At 39.0% G+C, this 16210-nt stretch overlaps 1 protein-coding gene across 1 annotated transcript in view; it reads right to left on the bottom strand.

Moving 5' to 3' along the window:
- The window catches only part of LOC129097148 (cytoplasmic dynein 1 intermediate chain 1), a 54169-nt gene that overhangs the window by 5574 nt on the left and 32385 nt on the right, over nt 1–16210 (bottom strand). Inside the window, exons 11-15 of the mRNA XM_054605892.1 lie at nt 11645–11791; nt 10134–10247; nt 9821–9954; nt 9214–9358; nt 3474–3614 (exon numbers count right to left, since the gene is read on the bottom strand). Coding sequence (XP_054461867.1) covers nt 3474–3614; nt 9214–9358; nt 9821–9954; nt 10134–10247; nt 11645–11791 — 681 coding nt within the window. The remainder of the gene's footprint in view (nt 1–3473; nt 3615–9213; nt 9359–9820; nt 9955–10133; nt 10248–11644; nt 11792–16210) is intronic.

Raw genomic sequence — 16210 nt, forward strand, 5'->3', positions numbered from 1 at the left:
GCAATACAATGCATTTAGTTTGCTTTAAAGAGTTATAGTATAGTATGTCATAAAAAGCATGAAAAAGTCACACTGTAGCATGTTGAAAAAAGTCACAGTATAATATTTGGAAAAACGTCATTGCATCATATTTTGAAGGAAAAGTCATAAAAAGTAAAGTTCGGGAAATAAATCGTCATAGCAGTGTTAAAAAAATGTCATTGATTAGTATGTTGAAAAAAGTAATTCATAAGTCAGAGTATAGTATTTCAAAAAAGTCATAAAAAGCTACAGTATAAAATGACAGCCCTATAGCATTGGATTTACATCATTTTAAACAACATCAAACCACTAAGTGACACCTCATGTCTATCACGGAAACATCTGTTTTTCTTGTTTTCACTGAAAAAATCAGAGTTCAGTATTTTGAAAAAAGTCATAGTATAGTCTGTTCAAAAAATTCACAAACAGTCATAGTATTGTATGTCAAAAAAAGTCATAGGATAGTATGTCGAAAAAAGTTGTAAAATACTATGTTCAAAAAAGTCTTGAAAAAGTCATAGTATAGTATGATGAAATAAGTCATAGTATAGCATGTCAAAAAAAGTCATAAAATGGTATTTTTTAAAAAGTCATAAAAATTCATATTATAGCATGTCAAAATACATGCTATGATAGGATGTTGAAAAAAGTAATAAAAAAGTAATAGTATAGTGAGTCTAAAAAAGTCATGCTATAGTATGACGAAAAAAGTCATGGTTTAGAAAGTCAAAAAAGGCATCGAATTGTATGTTGAAACAAAAAGATGTCAAAAAAGAGCCATGAGATAGTGTTTTAGTATGTTGAAAAATGTCATTGTTTAGCACCTTATAAAAAGTCATAGTATAGCATGTCAAAAAAGTAACAGTATAGTATGTTGAAAAAAGTCATTGTATAGTATGTCCATTAAAGTTATTAAAAAGTCATATTAAAATTTGTTTAAAAGATCATAAAACAAGTTATAGTATGGCAGAAAATGTGCCTTGGTTTCTTCTTTCCTGCTCTATTTTGTTAAAAATGCTTAAGAAAATACAAAAAAGGAGAATTTCTCATAAAAATGTAATAAAAAAGTAATTGTATAGTTTGTTAGTAAAAAAAAAGAAAAGTATTAGTATACTGTGTCCAAAAAAGTCATAAAAATGCTATTTGAAATGTAATCAGAAAGGCATTGTTTAGTATGTCATAAAAATGTAAGAAAAAAAGTCATAGTATAGTTTGTCATTTAAAAAAATCCATTAAAATGTCAGGGTATAGTATGTCAGTAAAATGTCTTAAAAAAAGCATATAGTATGTGATAGAACGTTATTAAAATATTTACGTATTTTACACCTGAGTACTGATTTCCTGTGTTCTGTTCGCTATTGTTACTTTGTAAATAATTTCGTATTCACTTTTTACCCCATTTCTGTTGCAGCCTGAGAGCCGTGCTGTGAAAATAGTTTGCCTTATATTTCTAAATAAAATGCACTGATATAGATATTTACAGTGTCTAATTCGAGTTTAAGCAATTCCTCTTAATGTTTATTGAAAGATGGAAGCATTATGAAATTAAATTCTAATTTACAGAACAGGTTCACTACATTAAAAGCAAAACTTTGTCCAAATACTCAGGAGGTTAGACTAACACAGTGCTATTTATTGTATAACACGGTAACTGCGTCCATATTTGTTGTTGTGGGTGAGATGTTTCTCTTTCAAGTAAAGCAGTGCTCATGTTGCACCTTTAAAAACCTAAAACCATCTGCAGCGTTTCCATAAACTGTTCCCGACATGTGGCAGGCGAGTCTGACACATGTCACCAGTGGAGACAGAGGACTTGGCATCATGTCGCCTCACACACCGAGCTTCTGCGTATTTAGAGCAGCGCTAACCACAGACTGACTGCCATTAGCCTGCTAGCTTCCACCGCTCCGCCCGAGTGGATCTGAACTGAGCGCTTTAAATTGGCTGTATATGTCTGTGTACGTGTGCTGGAAATGAGAAACAGGCGCTGTACTGCTCCGTTAGTGTCGTTATGTGTGTTTTAATATGACGGCAACAATGGAAGTCTGTTTCTATTAGACTGACTGTGTATGAGTGAATGCGTGTGCATGTGTTTGGTACATCCGTTTGTGTGTCTCTGAGAAAATGTTTCTCATAAAGCACATTATGAGCTCTTCCTCTGTGAAAAGGCCGCTGTTGAGGACACCATGGGAACATTTTCATCTGTGCTGCAGAATGAAGACTGAATGCTGGTGATGGGATCAGTGGAGGAGAGAGGAGAGAGAGGAGAGAGATAAGATGAGACAGATGAAACTGAGATTTGTAACATAAAATCCTGGGAGATGAGAAGTGAATTTTAGATGTGGACGGTACCAAGAGGTTGCAAGAAAATGAGAAGAAGAGTGAAAGGGCATCTGTAGAGAGCATCTGTAGAGACGCAGACTTATATTAAGGTTGAAGGCACTGTGGATGTTGTCTCCATGGAAACCAAGAGAAAAGGAAAATGGAGGATCCTTTTATCCCAACTTTTACCTGAGTGATCAAAGGTTTGGTTCCCACTCTCATATCACAGTTGGAATAAGGTTTGTTTTTTAAGACTCATGGCTGAAGATATCTTTTCACTATAATGCAACTTTTTCAGTTCTTTTTTTCGGAAATGTAAATTTCTTTAATAAATAAGAAACTGAAACGAACGTGTGTGGTTTGTACAATAAAATTACCATAAGATCATTCAGCTGAGATTGCTGATGTTTTGGAAAAACAGGTATGCAATTTATTTAATTTCATACTGGTATTAAATAGATTTCAATACTTTATGTTGTGTCCTGAATAATAAGACAACATATCCTTTACTGGCCTCAAAGCCTCTCTTCTGAAAATAAATCTTGCCCCACAGCACTAAGTTACTCAACCCATGGCCTGAACTTTCTCCTTTTATTACTTCCATCTCCAGCATGGAACTGCGGACTGAGGGCTGGGACTCTCTGCTCGTGGTCTCTTGCACATCTGTGTACTTCACTGATGGAACTGAGTGTGGGAGGCACATGAGACGAGATGGTGGGGTCCTGAGGTTGCCTGAACGTTGGACAGAGGTTGCAGGAATGTTAGCGGAATGTCTGGGTGGGAGCTGGGATAAGGAACTGTCACCCAGTTTGATTTAAAGTGAGGGCTGTGGGACACGCCCACAGGGGAATCTTGAATTGTGTGTCTGTGTGTGAGTGTGTAGAGAGGGATGTGAAGGGGTTGGTGGTGGTGGTGGTTGGGGGGTGATGGGGTGATGGGAGGGAAAAGGCTTGGGTGTTTGGTTGTGCGGTTCGGGCAGAGGCCCAGCAACAGGCCCTGAGGACACCAAACACACACGCACATGCATCAACACACAAAGAGATTGACACAGAAAACACACCCATAATAACCTATGTTCACCCTGTGAAGTGCACACACATACACACCACATACACACATACAACACATACCTCAGTGTCGTTGTTGAGGTTCCACAGGTCTAAGCGGCCCATGCCATCCACGGCGGCGAAGATGGCAGGGTGTACGGGCGACCACATGACGTCATACACATAGTCGGCGTTGTCCTCAAATGAGTACAGAGGCTTGTTGTGCTGAAAGACGGGAAAAAGAGGTTATCTCTGGAAGTGCGTATGGTGTGAAAAAGCATGCACTGTCGAGAAAAAGATAGAGCGTTAGGGATTACAGAAGATGACACAATGGAGATGGAAAGAAAAGAGAGAGAGAGACAGAGTGAGAAAGAGAGAAGAAATGGAGAGAGGGAGTGAGTGAGCGTCAGACAGAGTGGCGCTGCCTCAGCCTTGGGGCCTGTCTGGGTGCAGAGCCTAATTAAAAAGCCTAGCACATTCACACAGCACCATAAAACCGCTGGGAGAGATGAAAGGGAGGGCCCCTCCACAAGGTGTACTGTAACCTCAACACAACAGCTGTCTGAGCGAGAGAGAGAGAGAGAGAGAGAGAGAGAGAGAGAGAGAGAGAGAGAGATGGGAAGAGATGGAAATGGGAGGAAAAGGAGCGGTGGACAATGGACGGAGGATAGGATGTTTACTCACACAGTGTGTGTGTGTGTGTGTGTGTTTGCATGTAGAGGCCAACAGATACTGATAACAATATTTGAGACTGAGTGAAAATAAAAGTCTATCTTTTAACATTAACAAAAGTTATTGAAGAATTGTTTACAAGAAATGTACTGAAATGAAAGCAAACTTGTCAGTGCTCTCTGGTGGACAAACCCTTTTAAAGGTGACACTGTTTCTAAACTGTCTAAAACGATGCTAGTATCGAATGATGATGTGGGGACTAGCCAGTTTATCGGTGTGTTTTTTAAGTTATGGAGCCCAAATGTCCTCAAAAGCAGAGGAGGAGGGAAAAAAAAGTAGGTAAAAATATTTCACTGATCAATTATTTTGTCATTTTTAGGTTATGGTCAGACATAAGGGAGTAAAGGTCTTTTAAAGTGAAGTAAATTAGTGTGCACACTATAAATCTTTTGCACCAACACCCTGTTATTGTGTACGGGTTTTGTTTTTTTCTCGAAACTTTGACCTTGAGTCACACTGACTTTTGAGCGCCGCTAATGCCTGAAGGCTACTGTTGTGCTGCCATAAAAAATGTAGAATAAATCAAATGAGTGTGGGAATAATACAAATATGAGTGTGTGTGTGTGTGTGTGTGTGTGTGTGTGTGTGTGTGTGTGTGTGTGTGTGTGTGTGTGTGTGTGTGTGTGTGTGTGTGTGTGTGTGTGTGTGTGTGTGTGTGCCCATCTCTCAGAGCGGCTGTTAGGATTGCAGAGGCTCACAAACTGCATTCCTGACAGGTAGAGAGGGAGGGCTGGATAAGAGGAGACAGGTTGGCTGGAAGAGCAAATGAAGGAATGTAGTCTCTCTCTCTCTCTCTCTCTCTCTCTCTCCTCCTACATTCCTTCTCTTTCTCTTCATCACCTTTACTCTTTCACTCCACAGTTGTTCTGAAATGTTGTGAGACCTGCAGATAGATAGCAGTGCACACTCAAACACACACAAACACAAACACAAACAAACAGAGCAGAGCCAATTTCAAGCCTCGATTGAACCTGTTTTCCAGCCGGCGGGGTGACGACAGAGGTCATTTTTCTCCATCTCACAGTTTCAGCATTCGATCAGCTGAGCAATCGCTGTTTATGTTCTCTCTCTTGTTTAAGTTTGTGTCCCCATTTTACTTCGTGACCACGCTCTTTTACTCACCTTTTAGCTATTTTATTGCTTATTACCAAATGTATTTTGAACGTCATTTAATAGTAATAATCTGTCTGCTGAATAATGTTTCTTAATCCGTGTTCATTTTTTCCATGAAAACTTTGACTAAATCTTTGTTTTTTCATAACAAGGACAAGATGATGACCAGGCAGCAACAGAAGTCATTAAACACTAACAGTGGGCAATCAGGAGGACTTACTTACTTACTTAAGTAAAATTTTACAAACACAACAACTGGGCTTGTGAGAAAGAAACAAGGTGATATTTTGATTGATATTTGATTAGACTGATTTAAATGTTCAAAATGATGACTAAAATACTTAAATGTCGACAGCTTTTATTGAGTAAAACTATAATAAAATAATCATTGTTTTCTTTGTCTCAGACTAAAATACCCAGACTTTTAGTCAACTAAACCTCGACAGAAAAAACAACAGGATTAGTTTGACTAAAAATGATAAACTAACAAGAATATTTGACACAAGACTTTTTTAAAAAACTCACAAAATGAACACTTCTCTTAATACAATTCCAAGCTATCACTCTTTAAATATGTCCTTTTGGCCATACACTTCAAGCAATGCATCACATTAGAAATGAGAAAAATAAAGTCCTGTTGTATATAAACTACTATTTTACTGTAAGCTATTCGTAATCTTTCTATCTTAAATAAGGTGATTTGGGTAAATAATCTGCAGCAACAAAAGCTTAAAACTAATCTTAAAATCAAGCTTAATCCTTGTGGCGCCGCTCGTGATGTAACTGGTTGTCATTATCTTACCTGTGCAGAGAAGCTGGGGAGCTTCTGGCACGTTTGAACTAGAAAACCATTACTGAACCACTGAATACTGATAGTTAACATCACAGTGCAATGCCACGTTTTGAAATGGAAGGATGCAAGTTCAGTTAAGCATTTAATACCATTTAACACAATTTAAACCTTGAGATGCTAAAGTATGCGTCAGCCAGTGTCTTCTGATCTTGCAATAAAAATCGAGCAAAATCCCAAAGAATGATGAAACCTATAAATTACTTTTTAGCACTTTAGCGTTTGCTGTCTCACATTTAAAATGTCACTGAGTGTGTCAGTCCTTAACAAAAACCTAACATCACTTGGACTTTCAGAGGGATCCAAACCATCACTGCAGCCAGAGTCATATAATTTCACTGCTTCCATCCTGGCTGCATCGCAAATATCACACTAGATCAAAAGCTTCATACCAGATTTCATAATCACACACTGAGCTGCTGTCCTTAAATTAGACATTTTTTCACAAACGTTGCTGAAAAAGAATACCAAGACAAAATCTAGAGCTGAAGATTGAGAGCACAGTTTAATTTCCAGCACAAACTCACTCGTTAACAATCGCATGAACCGACTGCGATGTAGGCCTTTAATTAACTTCTTAAGAGAGCAAAAGTGGAACGATTATGCTCCATCCAATCACTTAGATGCTGGTTTTGGGGTCAAGAGAGCAAGACTGTTCAAGTTATGCACAATCATAAACCCAATCCCAGCTGTCGCGACGTCTTCACACTCCGACCGACTCAAAATGTTTTTACTAACCACAATATTTGCATCGCCGAGTGTAAAAACATCAGCATACTTCTGTGTCGACGGCCTTTTTGAACTGTGAGGGCAAACGTGAATGCATAGAGAATTCACTGCAAACGTGTGTGTGTTGCAACAGTTGGGTTAAAGGCAAACCTCAGGGGGATTTTAGGTAAGCAAAGGCAGCTTGCTTAAGGTGCATGTGAGGCATGTGTGGTGCGTATATATTTGCGCACACACACACACATTTACACACACAGAGTCAGGTATTCCGCCGTGCCCACACACAAATATCGGTTATGTGGGATAAGAGACAGACACACATTCCTGCGGTGCCCCTCAAAGGAAAGGGAATTCCCAAATCCTGAAAAAAATAACACACTCTTCTGATGAAAATCCGCAGAAATGTTTTAATATGTGTCATGGGACCCTTCGCACAAGACTTATGGACGAGCTGCATGCAAACATAAGCTAAAACTCATCAGAGTGCTTTACGGCCTGTCACAACCAAGCATGAAAGCTGTAACTGGATCTCGCATAAAGCTGAAGGTATTATGCAATATGCATTATGTATTTTCCTCACAGTGAACAGGTCTCTTTTTGAGTTTTGGCTGTGTTTGCTGTTTGCCGCCCTGCTCATGTTGATCCCTCTGTCCTTCAATGTTACCATCACCTCCGTTATTAACAATGAATTTTTTTTTTGTCTTTAAAACGCCTCCTTGCACTTTTCCCTTCACTCTCTCCCACTGACTCTTTTATCCATTTTCCTCTCTCTCAATATTTCCTTTCCTTGCTTCCTTCTTTCTTTCTGTATATATATATTTCTATATTTCTGTATATATATATATCCCCTGTGCAAAGTTAGGATCTTACTATCCCTTTACATTTTGTCCTTTCCACATAAGACAGACCTTCTTCAACATTCCACTTTCTTCTTTATTCTCACAAATTCTTCCTCATTTCCAATCAACTTATTTAAATGAATTTAACAATGAACAATCTGAGTTAATAATCTTGAATTTCTTTCAATTTCGGAGTGTATTCCCCTGCATCTCACCGTCATCACAAAAGTGTCCTTGAATCTATTAGCTAACTTTTCCATTCTCCAACACTCATTTTGACAGAAACAGTAACAGTTTGCTTTTTTACTGCCACTGAACTGCTGCCAAATGGCATTCATCACAGCGGTTTGAATGGAGAACAAACGCCCTGAGTGGACGAGGTCACTCAAATACCAGCGAGAGGAGGAGCGCCAACCTTTAGAGTGTGTCTGTGTTGGACTCACTGAGTGCACCACAGGGAATTTAACTCCCTGAGGTGCACAATGTTAAAGATCTGTGGAAGACTGTTCGATATGAGAAGCTGATCTGATTCATCTACTTTATTGAATGAGCGCTGTGTGCAATTCTTTTGAACAATAATCAAAAGCTATAAGTAAATAAAGTGAATGAGGGTGTCACTTTGAAACTAGAGGACAAAATAATTGTGTAAAATGAATGCCTCTGCACGTCATATTCACACCTCATCGTGTTATTGTTATTATTCTTTGTCCTGAAGTACTTTTACTGTGAAGGCAGAATCAACTAACAAGGATGTTTTGTTTGGACTGGGGGAAATAACCAAAATCTTCTTTCAAGATAAACATAATTTCATATCTCGATAACAGTATATATATCACAATATGGCTTGTTTTCTAGTTATTTAATAATCAAATAGGCTATATGCATGGTTTTGTATACTCTTGTGTGAATTAAATACTCGATAAATGAAAAGTACTGAGTTTTTCTCATTTTATTAAGATTTTTTGTGCAAAATAATTAGATCTTCGGAGAAATTTGAGTTAGTATGTGCTTGATATCATCAATCAAAGAAGGCATATGTGTATCACAATATCTTGATAGACGATTTCATCATGATATGATTCTATTGAAAGATGATAAACTGAATTATCGTCCAGCCCTATATTTTGCTCTCAGACATACCTTCCACTGATGTTGTGAAGACATCCAGCCCACTTCTGTCAAGCCAACTTGACGTCAAAATAATCAAGTTTCCAAAACAATTTGTGCAGCAAAATGTACAGCTCGTCAAAGTATCAGTATCATAAAAGCTTTGTCTAATTCACTCTAATGAATGAGTAGAGGATTTAAAACACTGCCACTCTTCAGACTATAATTGTGTCACTCTACTACTGTATAAAAAAGCGTCACAAAGTAATAAAACTAACCTAACTCCCAAGTAGGAGACAGAAAAGTTGCTCACCTATAGTACTCAGCTTTTGCCACTCACTCACTAGTTTATTCTCGCCCTCAAATCTCTCTCACACATATTTTCCCTCCTTAAGAGTCCACAATCAACCCCCCACACACCTTCTCTCTCTCTCCCTCTCTTGCACACCGGGCATACCTTGGTGCTCCAGAGTTTGACGGTCCAGTCGAAGGAGGATGTGATGAAGAGGTGGGAAAAGTCGACGGTGCCCACTGCGCTGTGGCAGCTGATGCCCGTCACCGGCCCCTGGTGGCCCTCGAACATCTCACAGATGCCTGCCTTGCTGCGGAGTGAAGAGGAAGATGAGACGTTCGTAACCAAACTATTCAGCTCTGCAGTGTTTATGTGGTCTTGACTTGTTTAAATACAAAGCAGTGAAGGGGTTTGTGTCTTACTAAAATTAATTTACTGATAAGAATTTTTTGATGAAAAATGAAACAACTCATTAATTGATGGTAAAATCACCTGTTAGTTTTTTTCTAAAATAATTCATATATTACTTGTAAGTCTTAGACTTTTTCTCAGTTTCATTTGCTTCATCTACTTTCTAAATGTATATTTTATAGTAATTTATTTTAGAGATTGTGTTTTTGCAATTCTCGATTTTCCAAGCAAATAAATGAAGACATAAAACACCAGCCCAAACATACTTCAGTGATCCAGCAAAGATTGCCCTGTGATGTTTTTCTCCGTGTGTGTGTGTGTGTGTGTGTGTGTGTGTGTGTGTGTGTGTGTGTCCACCAACCTGCCATGTCTGGATGCAGTGTACACAGTGCCCTCCTCACTCCCAACCACATAGTTGTTAACGTCTCCCGTGGGAAAAGCCATGCCTGTCACCGCCACGGGTTTGGATTTATTGTACACCAGTTCCATGGTCTCCTTCAGTACAAACACACACACAGGAGGAAGCACTAATGTGAGCCTATAAACAGTACACACATTCAAAGACAAATACATGTAAATAAACATTCATCGACAATTACAGAAAATATGTTTGAATTACCAGATGCTTGAACTAAAATAATTTCAGTGCATCAGGTGTTGAGTGTGTAGTGTACCTGTGGCTGGGAAAGCATGTCCAGACTCCAGGAGCACATCCTGCCGTCTGTAGACACAGAGATCAGGTTGTTGGCATTCTGTGTGCCGACCACGTTCACGCAGTACACCGGGTGCTAAACACACACAGAGATAAAGACAAATAAATGAGATAGGTGGGGATACACACTTGCAAAATAGAACAGATAATGCCCCCATGCTTTTAGTATCTGGTAAATTAGCTCAACTGTAATATGGTAACTACAATCCCCACTAAAATGCTTGTTTTCTGCTGCATATTATGATCACAATCACACATTTTTATTACTCTCATTGATTAGAGGCATTAAATATTTCAGCACATTTGTCGTTTAATATAACAAATATTTGGATAATTTTTTACTCCAGTAGGTTGTCAGTGACGCCACATATTTGAATAATTTGATAAGCTAATATTAATGAAATTAAATTTTACCTAAGAGCCTGAAATGATAATGTAATTTTACCCTTAAATACATGATGTACTTTGTACAGATGCAGCATGCTCACATGCCAGTGTGCAGTCATTCCTTACGACAAGAGTGCGTGAAACAATTATGTCATTACTGGGCAGTAATTGATTTGTGTAATGGGCAGCACAAATAATCCATTCAGCAATCAGCACCATGCTAGCTGGCTGGACTCACTGACTGGAGAGGACGGAGTTTAAACCTACAGCATGGTAGATGAGTAGCAGTGTGTGTTTCTGCCTTCTGTAGCCATGATTATAAACGGCCTCAGGTCTTAAGATACTGCTAGTGTATACTGGTCAGTAATTTGTCGGGGGTCAGTGTGTTCACAAGTGTCTAAACTGTGCTTCCCTTTAAGTTATGTCTAGAATTTGACTGCTCTACTCAAGAGTGTGTCTGTGTGTGTGTTTCTATTGTGAACATAATCAGTGTCAAAGCTGCAGAGTTATCATGATGTTTATATGACACATTTTAAAATAATCTTCCTAGTGAATCATTTTCATTATTGTTTTATGTAACTAATTAAAACACATAAGGGAGCGTTTCATTTAGGTCAGAGCTTATTTCACCAGGTCTGCAAAAAAACATTTATTTTCATTATTGACTGAAACTTTTTCATCATTATTTTCTTCATAATTTAACAGGGCCATTGGTGACGCCTTAAAAAAGCTTATTTTGTCAGTCCTAAAATCTACATAATCAACAATATCCAAAGGTATTCAACCTGTATCATATCCAACAGGGAGAATGAAGATATTTGAACCTTTGAAAAACTGGAGCTAGCACAATAATTGCCATTTTTGCTTCATAAATTATTTAATTGATTACATTTAAAAATGTGAGTATTTTCTCTCAATCATCAAATCATTTCAGCAATAAAACCAAAATACAGCTTGTAAAAAAATAAGAAAACTTAGGCGCTGTGTCGAAACTGGAAAAAGAAAATCAGCTGTGCCTCACTCTGTCAATCAAAACACTACCAGTGTTTTGATTGACAGTTTGTTGTGCTGGACTGTATGTCTTACAGTGTGAGCAGCAGCAGACAGAGGAGTCCTCTGGACGGGGGTCCGACGGTGACTGCGGTTGTCCCACAGGACGATCTGTCCCGAGTAAGTCCCCCCCACAACCAGGTTGGGATGAAACCTGGCGAAGCCCACAGATACAACGGGGGACTGAAGAGAGAGAAAGGGAAGAGGATGAGATAACAGAATTACTGCATATTATTCTGGTGTTTCATTTTATTTATGAACTGACAGAGCAAGGAACACGGTAAGGATAGAAATGGTTGAGTCTGATGAAATGTGGAGATAAAACAGCCGACAGTGAGAAAAGAGCTAAAACAAAGAAAGATATGAAGCGTAAATCGGTAACGCTAGACAGAGCATGAGTGAGAATGAGTGATCAAGGCATCGTGATGGGTGGCAGACATCGGGAGATAGACGGAGGGGGAGATGATGAGTTTGGCTACGATGAGGGTCCGCTGAGGAGAGGAGAGAGGGGTGACGCTGGGGCGGAGACCAGACAAAGAGGGGAATTGTAGTCCTCTTTCCCCCAGCCGTTTCACATTACAGCATCAAAACCCCAGCAGCCACTGGAGCGCTCACTGTAGCCTCCATCATGACAAGCGCACCCTTGAACTCCCTCCCTCCCCAATGGTGTGTTTATTGAGTCCTGGTTCCTCTTCACTGCTCATCCCATATGGGCTTCCCTCACCCAGAACCACTGAAGCATCTGTGCTGGGGAGTTATGAGAAAATGTTTCAGCATTGTATCGCCACAGGAGGGAAAAGTGGTGTTATGCATTGTCAAATTCATCCCTCCATCCATCCATTTATCCATCCATCCGTCTAGCAAAACTGCATAATCCTAATTTACCGGCAAGACAGGGCCAAAGGAGCATTAAACAAGAAGCTCACAGACACACATATGAAAACCCTGGAGCTCTAACAAGTGGGCTGAATTTCGCAAAAGCCTTGTTGCCCAATAGGGTTGTAGATTTTTCTGGAAGTCTGTCGTTGACAGTTTTAGCGTTCCAGAAAATGGTATGTCAGACGTTTTGTTGTTGAACAACAGCTGTGAGACGCTGTTTGGAGCCAGAGCCTGTGATTGATTATCAGAATCAACCCAAATGAATCACTGTATTAGTATTAACAAGGCAATGTGTGCAAGATTTATGTGAATACATTGACAATAGAGTAGTCATAATCCTATGTTGCAAATGGTTGGTGGCCTAAAACTTGATGATACTACTAACTTGAACTTGTTTGTTTATAAGACAATTTGATTATGATTATTATGGTTGTAAGAATTCCAATAAAAGGAAGTTCATATTTGATTAACTTAATGAACACAGTCATTCAAATAAACTACCATGGCTTACATGGCTTACATCCCCTCATACGAATGTCCCCTTTAAAAACAAAAGGACATTGACCAATTCATATAAAGTATTAGTAAACAAACACTGCAGTACATTTATAAACTTCTGAGACTGCCAATTGTCCAACTGAGGCATCGTTAATTTCAAATCAGTTTGGCACAAGGCACTAATGTGCCAATATTCAATGTGGTCATCATGGCAGTTTTGGGGACCAGCTGTTAGTAGATAAAAAGGAAATCTAACAATTGTAGTTAATGTTTAGGAGGAGCATGACATTCGTCTTATTTTTCTCTTATTTTTACTTTTTCCCCCCCCCCCCCTTCTGTCCCTGCCACCACACCATGTGCGAAGCGGCCAACTCCAAACCCCAGTTCGTTTTGAACGGAGACTGGAAAACAAACCAGAGGAAAAGAAAACACTGCACTCTCTTTCACTCTTCTGAGAACTCCAGACAAATGGCTCGGGATTCGCTTCAGATGTCATGGCTCAAAATAAACTTAACTTTGGTGGTAAAAATAAAGTCCCTCGTCAGACGGGAAGGAGGCACTCTCTGGAAAAGTTTATTTACACGGTCAAGTAAAACGGGATCAGGAATTTAAGTTTATTAGCCTGTATTAACACACAAGATTTGATGTGGATATGGTATTATTCACAAAATATTTTGTGTATGTGGCTTTGCCAGATTTATTCTATATGTAATATGTGCAGTAAAAGCACCAACAATTGCATTAAAATAAAGACATTTTGGACAATAAAAGAAAAAATATTCCTAACCGGGCTTTAAGTGTGTATAGATACCAAAATTAAAAGAATCATTGCAAGAAGGGTTTTAACAGTGAAACTACTACTCAGGCAAAATGTCAAGACAAGAGCTCTCATTCTCAAATACACATGGATGTGTCTGCCTTCAACTAGATATCTTTTAATAACCAAGAGTTTTGGGATGACCTTTACTCTGTGTTTGTCCTTTGGGCTGCTGTCCCCTTAATTATATCATTAACTTCTTTCATCATCACTTACTCTGCTAAATCTTATCTTTATGCACAGAGAGATAGAAACCATAGGACTGCTATAAAAGTGTCATTTCTAGAATTCTTGAATTTTATATATTTTAGTCTATATTTTACACCAGATTGTTCCAATTTAACATTTTACTACCTCAAATATATTAATACTGTATCTTTAAATCTACTTCAGAGACCTTCCTCTCTTTGATCTTTCCATTAAAGATGAATATGACCCTTTTTTTCACTATTAACACCATCAAAAATGTTAAATAAACACACAAATCCACAAGCATATACTGACACAAATAGAAAACATCCCTGCTCTCTTCTCTTTTCTTGTCGTTCTTCCACCAGTTATCACGCTAAATAAACATCCCAACCCCACATGAGTAATGACAAAGGGAAGCCAAATCAAATCAAGAGCCCCCTCTATTCGCTCCATATGTTAGTTTAACTCGTAAGCCCTATCAGTGTCCCCATCTTAAGAGGAAAAATCCTGACTAAACTCTGAATCCACTCTTTGAGAAACCACACGTTATGCCATCATTCCCCTCATGTACTGTCAGGCTTAGTGAAAGAGCTACTGAAAATTAGCCCGGCTTTGTCCCACTAGTGCACTTTGAGGCGCCTGCCAGCAGCAAGCTTGGACTTAACATAAAAGCCTTCCTCCCTAAATGCTTCTAATCAAAATGTCACATCAGCACATATGGTTTGGAGTTCTATGTCTTTTTTAATGTACTGTATGAAATAGGATCAATTTGTCCCGCGCTATAAGGAAGTTTATGATTTAAGCTCAAGGGGAATTGGTTGACACTCTAAAGCGGAGTCTCAATTTCAATGTCATGTAGGAAATTAATGACTGATTTTAGAGCTGAATTATGGAGTGCTGGGTTATGTTTCAGTTGGATTTCTGTCTCTCTGTTGACTTTTTTTTTCATTCACAAGCCTTTGCCATCAATGACACATTATTTTGCATAGATGCAAAATATATAATTTGTCTCACAGTGTAAACACGACTGAAAAGCTAATATTCTGTAATAAAGAAAAAGTTTGACATTTTGAGAAATACTTTCTTCCTGAGAGATAAATAAGAGAATTCACACCACTCTCCCGTCTGTGGGATAAATAGGGCTGTGTGGGAGTCCTAAAACCTGGAAAATAAGTTGTGGTTAACACAAGTTTAAGAGATTTTCATGTTTTGTTCTATGACATAAAACACTGTGGAGTGTAAGTTGAAAAATCCTTTTGCCTTTTTGTCAAGGGAACCAGTGCAATGCTGATTTAAAGGTTGGCCTACAAAAATACATCATCACTGCAGCACTCTATATGAAGCTGCAGCCAGACTGAAAACAGAGGAAAACAGCTAGCCTGGAAAATTGTCCAGGACCAGTTCCAGAAAGTAACTGATCCGCTACATAACCTTTCAAAACAAGGCCAATTGTTGTTTTTTATACATATCAAACAAATGAGTTATATGTGAATTAGCGAGCTTTAGAGGTGCTGTTACCTTGGTAACGGCCAGTTTAACTGTTTTCCTGTTTCCAATCTTGGTGCTAAGCTGAGTAAGCCTGTTGCTGGCTGTAGCTTCATACTTAGCATATAAACCTTAAGAGTGGTATCAATCTTCTCATCTAACTCTTGAATCAGCACACATTCCCCCAAATCTCAAACTTTTCCTTTAAATCAAATACACTCACTCCTTCTATCCCCTGCAGCTCCTCCTCCTTTCAGGTTGATAGGTTTGGACATATCAGTCACACGAGCACCACATCTGTCTAAATAACACCTCAACAACTCTCGTGTCAACAATGCTTCCCGCACATCACGGCTGACTCGAAACCGAGCCTGACATTTCATTTCCAAAACGCAGAGTGGCTCTGTGCATGGTTCTCATCTCACATGCAGCGCGGGTCAGACACCTGCCAAGTCATCTCCTGCCAGCCCAGATGGAGGGGATGTGGAGGAGTGACAGCTCCCGGAAGAAAAAGCAGCGGAGAGAGTCACTTCGGTATATTGGGCCTGAGATAAATTGTGGAAGTTTTACAGGGAGACACTCTCGCTGTCAGAACAGTGGGTTTTCATTTCTTTCCCCGGGCAAGGTCTGCTGTGTGTTTTGCGTGTGTGTGCAAGAGGGTGAAACTAAAAACACACAAAGTATCATCTACCACATCTCACATAGGCTCACAAGGCTAAGTGCTTCTGGCA

This window comes from Anoplopoma fimbria, chromosome 10, assembly GCF_027596085.1.
Source record: "Anoplopoma fimbria isolate UVic2021 breed Golden Eagle Sablefish chromosome 10, Afim_UVic_2022, whole genome shotgun sequence".
Taxonomy (NCBI): Eukaryota; Metazoa; Chordata; class Actinopteri; order Perciformes; family Anoplopomatidae; genus Anoplopoma; species Anoplopoma fimbria.